At 30.9% G+C, this 6,883-nt stretch overlaps 1 protein-coding gene across 1 annotated transcript; it reads right to left on the bottom strand.

Moving 5' to 3' along the window:
* Positions 1-453: 453 nt before the first annotated feature.
* LOC125870496 (PAN domain-containing protein At5g03700) lies at positions 454-2,776 on the bottom strand. The gene is made up of 2 exons (XM_049550937.1): positions 1,376-2,776; positions 454-1,210 (listed from the first exon to the last, which is right to left on the bottom strand). Exons 1-2 carry the CDS (start codon positions 2,733-2,735, stop codon positions 1,059-1,061), a joined length of 1,512 nt encoding a protein of 503 aa, XP_049406894.1. The 5' UTR covers positions 2,736-2,776; the 3' UTR covers positions 454-1,058.
* Positions 2,777-6,883: the final 4,107 nt, after the last annotated feature.

Below are 6,883 nucleotides of genomic sequence, written 5' to 3'. Positions count from 1 at the left end.
CTGAGAAGTGCACTCAATCATTATCACATTATATGATACTTCGATTCTGAGTTTACATATCTATATTTAACAAAAACTTTTTTAAAAAATATAACACTACTATATATGATTTCAGGAGGGGAGCATGGATTCACGTGAACCCGATGACCACCTCCTGCATACGCCTCTGCTTTCTTTCCTACTATACTTCAGTCGGAGAAAAACAATTCTAGATTTGAAATATTAAAGTCTATATCTAAACTGATATAAGGCTAATCTAAAAATAAGAAGAAGAAGATTATAATAAAAGCCAATAGTGTGACACCTTAAGGAAAAAAAAACATTGAAACATTGACAAATGTGACATATCTCCAAGGAGAAAGAACTATGTAATATGGAAGATAATTTGTATAAAGAAAATCACACCCTAATTTCCTTACAAAGCTCCAACAAAGTTTGGCTACTTTGGTCATGTAGATAAGAAAGTGATCACTAAGAAAATAAGTACTTGCAAGTCATTGTCCTAACTATAATATAAAAACATCTAAAAGTAGTCTTTCTCCAATTACAAGAATATAATACAATATCATTTTGCCAAATTTAGCCTTTCTTTTTGTCCTTTGACCACATCAATCTTCTTCCTTTGCCAAAAGCACCTCCACATGTGTGAAAAGTAGATCCCACTTGCCAAAACTCCCTCCATCCCAAGTTATCTGACACTTTTCATTTTTTGAGAGTCAAACAATTTAAATTTGATCGGCAATTTGCACATAGAATCTTTAAATTTTTTGAAATAACATTTATATATTTGTAAACTACGTAAAAAGTATTTTAAGTCACAATATTTAATAATTCAAAAATATTTAAAAGATCTATGAAAAAACTTACTGTCAGAAATAAACTTGTTTGAGAGTCAAAATCCGAAAAGTATTGCGTAAAATGGAACAGAGGAAATATGATAATAAAAAGTAGGCCCCACTAGCCAAAAGCTCAAAATGTGTCCCACTTCCACCATATTGTAAAACTTTTTATATTGTATGATGATTAGGTCTCTATCTCAAAAGATGTCATCCCTTACCTCATCTTTCAATTAGTTCAATTGACCTAAAACTTGCATTTCCCAAATCTTTATATGGTCCAACCACTACTCCATCATCATCAACATAACCACTAACTCCTCTTTCTCTTTTTCTTTTTATATATCTATAATACCCTAAACCTATGACCCCACCTAATACCAATATGGCCCCACATAATAACCCTACCCTCACCCCAAACCCCAACCTCATCTTATCTTTTCCTACACCCTNTACTCCATCATCATCAACATAACCACTAACTCCTCTTTCTCTTTTTCTTTTGATATATCTATAATACCCTAAACCTATGACCCCACCTAATACCAATATGGCCCCACATAATAGCCCTACGCCCACCCCAAACCCCATCCCCATCTTATCTTTTCCTACACCCTCCCTCATTTTGAAAAACCCCATCTTGGATTCATCCCTCACCCCTACTAAACTTAGTATGGGGTAATTTAGTATGTAGCAAAATCCAGATGTGTTAGTGTACACCACACCCCAACATGTACAATTTCCTTCACATGCACTTTGACATTCTTGAAAAGAAACCATATGTTGATAGTCCATTAACTCAGTGTTAGGCAACTCAACACCATTTCTTGATAACCCCTTGTACTTCTTGTGATCAAGATCATAGGAGGCCCCGCAAAAATCGCGGGGCTCCTGAGTGTTCGGCGGGACACACCCGCCGATACTATAGTCCGTGCTGCTATCCAGGCAAGAACAACTCTTGCCTGGATGACAGAGCCCGTATGCCCCACAGGGGCTAGGCAATTCACATGTCTCCTTTATCGCTTGATAGTCCAATACCCAACTCGACCCGTCCCAAAAATACCCTTTTAAGTTACCATCCGGTTCGACCCGGACCCGACGGACACCGAATACGGGTTGTTGAAAGCTGTTAAATGATTCAACGTCAACTGGAACTGACTCATTTTGGTACATACCCAAAAAACCATTTGACTTTAACACAACATAAATATGTCCTTGATCTTCCATCACATCAGCTTTAGCTTCTAATGCCTTGTGCCTCCAATAGATCCGACCCGGATCCGAACCCGAACCCGATTCACCTTTAAAATACAACCCGAAAAAATCAAAGCCCAATCTCATGGAATAAAGCCCATTTGATGAAACTAAAGTCATGGCACTAGTGAAATTTTGATTTTCCACAAGGGTATTTGAGGGAAAATCAAAACTTTGCCATAAAACAGAAGGTGACGTCACTCCATGATCAACCTTCTGAACTTGCAAATTCGATGTATTTGAAAGCCAAACACGGTCTCCATCAGTGTGAGTTGACCAAAATACCCCTGAACGTGAATCAGACAGAACAAGGCTGCCATTGAAGTAGAGCTCAGTCGGGTAAGCCCATTTAGCTAAACGGGTCAAATTAGCAACCCATATCGACTCGAAAGATTTAACATGGATAACAGCAAGACTGAGTTGATTTTCTTCAACTCGAAGAAAACTCAGTGAATAATTTCCAGTAGAATCAGTAAGAAGAGGCTGAAAATTCGAAATTTGGGGATCTGGGTTTGCTTTAAATCCTTTGAAAAACTGATTGGGTGTCTCAGATTCAACTTCAATTTGAAAAAAATTTGAGAAAAAGATGGAAATAATGAAAAACTGAGTTAATTTCAAAGGAGTTATTGAGTTAACTAACTCCATGAAAATGAAAATTGTATGAAAAAAGAAATATGCATGAAGAATGGTTGAGTTTTTTGTTTTGCTGTAAAAAGAAATATATTTGATTGGGGATTTAAATAAGAAGCAAAAAGCTTATCGAATTGCGAATGGGTCGAAAAAGTTTAATATTATATTGTGAAAGAGGATCATGAAGATCTCGAAGAAACAAATGAATATATATTGGTTATATATAGTTTAACGAGTCGGGTGGCTGAGTAGGTGCAGCACATAATAGGAAGATCGAAATGATTTTTTCTATCAATATTTTCTTAATCAAATTCCTTGTATTGAATTTGATTAGTGTGATTTATATTTTAGGTGTGATTTACATGCAATCGAGTTTACTCAATACGAGCCAAAAACTATTAGTCTAACTCGTATACGCTATATAAACTTGATTTGCACCCTATTTGCTATTAATTTGCATGAATTTCGAGATAATTTCACATAATTTCACATTTATGCCCTATTAGTTACTAAATTTATGTAAATTTCAGTCAATTATATGTCTTCCGAGATAACTTTCATTAATATAATTACATATGTTTATCTTGTTATCTTTCAAAACCGTTCACACCTACAACTACGAGCCCATATATATAATAATTTAAAGGTTAAACCATGTAACATGACGAAGCCACAATATATAGACACACAACCTAGGAGTAGAGTTTTATTTGATAGAAAATGTTAATCTTTTTTTATAAAATAATGGACAAGTTTAAACTTTGAATTAATTGAATCAGTGAATTTTAACGCAAATAAAGAAAGAAAGAACTTTTTTAAAAAGAAATTAGAAGTAAAATAAATTAGTGATCAACACTGTCAAAGAGTAGTGTGATGAAATGATCATAATAATTGTTTAATTCAATTTTAATTTAAAAAATTAGATTCAAACTGATTAAGCTAAGCTCTTCACTATATAAGTCCAATTTAATTGAAATTTAAAGGAAAATGAATAAAGGCAATATCATGCCATAAATGTGAACATAGTTTCTTTCTTGAATTAAATTCTAACAATTTGTTCCCAAAAGTCAAATTCTTACAAAGTCAAACAATCACGTTACTATTTATTCTCTCCATTATTTATGTATCATGTCCCTCATAATTAAAATCACCTTTTCCCCCTTTTTTTTGGTAGATATATAGTTGAACATTAAATATGTATGATATAAAGATTGTAGTTTGATTTATAAGTGTGAGCTATATTATTTATTAATTAAAAATTTTATATGAACGTCATAGTTTGATTATAAGTATGAGTTTATCGAGGATATAATTCTAAATAGAAAGATCTGAAGGTTGATGATTAGTTGAACGTTGTCTAATTTTTTTAAATAAGTTTTATTACTCTCCTACTAGTTTAGAATCTTTGATATTATTGTTTATTTGGCTTCGGTGATCATATTATTTGTTTTTTTTTTCATTCTTCATATTATTTTAAGTAGGATTCGTCATTGATATTTTTTTTTACATACTTGATTTTTCATCCAGGGGTGCAACTATTTAATAGGCAAGGATCAGAATAGGTGGATCCTAGATCGAATTCATATGTTTTACTTGATTCGAGAGTATAGAAAATAATTTATTTGTTTACTTCTTAAGATAGAAATAAGACTATGTACTTACATACCACCTTCTCTAAATCTCACTTATGAAATTATACTGAATAAAATCGATCAATTTTAAATAATTTAACGATGTTTTTTGACTTTTCCCCCATTTGTATATGAGCATCACAGTGCCTTTCAATAAATTTAATTATGACTGTGTAGCAAAAAGTCAACCATGACAATTTAGTTTTCTAGCTCATTTAATTTCTACCTAAATATATATAAATTTCTTTACACATATTGTTGAGTTTGGTTACCCTGAAAAGAGAAAAAAAAAAGATTAAAAATTGGACAAAGTTCTAACCTAAACTTTTTGTGGCAATTGACTTCTTAAACAATTTTAATTTAATTAATTAGCCGTTAAACTTGAATTGGAATATTTATTTTAAAAAGTTTTTTGAGTAGATAGTTTGATTTTAACTTTTACAATATGTTTTTCTATAAGTGAGACTTTTGTGATTTATATCAGATTTGAAATGTCAAACTTATCGAGGACATGATGACCTTAGATAGAAGGATATGGACGTTGAGGATTATGGTAGAAGGTTAATAGATAATCTCGCTATCTAGTTTTCCTTATTAGAATTATTATTGTGTTCCGTCTATTTCTTCTTCTTCAATTTTATTATTATCTGTTATTTCTTGTTCAAGCTATCGTATTATTTGTTTATGCTACTAGTATTTCCTATTGTATTCTCTTTTCCTTCTTGTTTTCTTATGCTTTACTTAAGGCTAGATTACTTTTTTATTCTAAAAAAAACTAGAGAACTGCATACACACCACTCTCTCCAGATTATGCAATTTAATACATGTCCAATAATTTTTCATATTACTATATATTTTTTAGATAATAATTTTATGTTAAAATATTTTAGAATATATAAACCCTAAAGTATCTTTATAAGTTTGTGTTATTTGACTCACCTACTATTGAATAATTAATATCTCCCACCAATTGTTTTATTCATATTCAAGTTCTACTCTAGTAAATAAAGCTCAACTTGGCTATCTCATAAGTGGTTGTTGACTATTATTTTTTAATTAATGCATGTTAACAAATTATGCCAGTTGCCCAAAAGTTGTATTAATTGTTATGATATTTGAGTTGAAGTTGGTATTTAATTCTAACTTTTTAGGGTCAACATTAAATATTTTTGGATTTCCAATAAAAATGCTTAATTATGCTTATTAAAAATTCTTTATTGATTAATGGACATGTATGCTACTATAAATAAGACACAAAATTGTGTCTTCTTTTTAGCAAACTAAAAAAAAACATATAAAACGTAACACACTTTTCATTGTCTAGTTACTTGTAGGTTTGAAGTACTGTTTGTTTCTGAAAATTATAGCAATATGGAAGAGGAGCCTTTAACGTGATTGGTGAAGTTATTTTCATATGATTCGAAAATATAGTCTTTAATACAAGCTCTTTATAGTACTATCCTTTAACGGACTTAAGTTATGAAAAATAAGCCTTTAGCATAAATGTAGAGTGAAATTGTGTACTATAGACCATAATAATACTATCCTTTTTCGAACTCCTCACGTAATGACAGTATAATAAACAGTTAGTTATTGTTTGTTTGAATGTTTTTTTTTTCTGGACAGGTAAACCTTGATGATAAAAATTAAAAACAATGAGTAGAAGAAAATAAAAAAGAATTTGTTGAGAGTGAGATATGATCCAACTCCTCACGTAATGAAAGTATAATAAACAGTTAGTTATTGTCTGTTTGAATGATTTGTTTTTTTTTCTGGACAGATAAACTTTGATGTTAAAAATTAAAAACTATGAGTAGAAGAAAATATTTTTCTGGACAGGTACATTTGATGTTAAAAATTAAAAACAATGAGTAGAAGAAAATTTTAAAAAAATTGTTGAGAGTGGGATTTGATCCAACGCCCTTTCGGACCAAAATCTTATTCTAGCGCCTTAGACCAACTCGGCCATCTCAACATGTTAATTTTAAAAAACTAAACAATATATATAATTTAAACAAAATGTCATACACTCTATGGAAATACCCCCAATTTACATTTTGTTCTTATTTCAAAAGTTTTACAAATATAACCCTCGAAAGATTCCCTTTGAGTTTTGTTCATCCTTATCGATAAAACATTATACTATCGTCTAATATTTGCAATAACATACAAACTTTAGAACATGATTTAACATTTTATCATAAGATTTCAAATTTGTTCAAAAGGATCTAGACTACAAAAATTCATAAGTTGCAAGAAAAAAATAAGATCATTTACTAAATAATTATCCTAAAAATTGACTAAATCATCCATTCTCTCTGTTAGAAGTTAACAAACTATTTTGGTTTTAACAGGCTTACATAGTTATATATACAACAACAATAACATACCCAGTATAATCTCACAATTAGAGTTTGGAGAAGATAGTGTGTATACAGACCTTACCCCCTACCTTGTGAGGTAGAGGTTGTTTCCGATATACCCTCGGCTCTTAGAAAAATGAAAATAACAAGAATTTAAGTGCCTATACAC

The sequence above is a fragment of the Solanum stenotomum genome, chromosome 7, assembly GCF_019186545.1.
Source record: "Solanum stenotomum isolate F172 chromosome 7, ASM1918654v1, whole genome shotgun sequence".
Classification (NCBI taxonomy): Eukaryota; Viridiplantae; Streptophyta; class Magnoliopsida; order Solanales; family Solanaceae; genus Solanum; species Solanum stenotomum.
The sequence above is the reverse complement of the archived record's forward strand: the minus strand, read 5'-3'. Positions and strand labels throughout refer to the sequence as shown.

What these genes read in the sequence shown, in the direction of transcription:
- LOC125870496 (XM_049550937.1), bottom strand. Translation starts at nt 2,735, where the DNA reads ATGGAGTTAGTTAACTCAATAACTCCTTTGAAATTAACTCAGTTTTTC. An exon ending in TGGGGCCATATTGGTATTAG is followed by an intron (nt 1,211 to 1,375) that starts GTGGGGTCATAG and finishes TATTGGTATTAG; the next exon opens with GTGGGGTCATAGGTTTAGGG.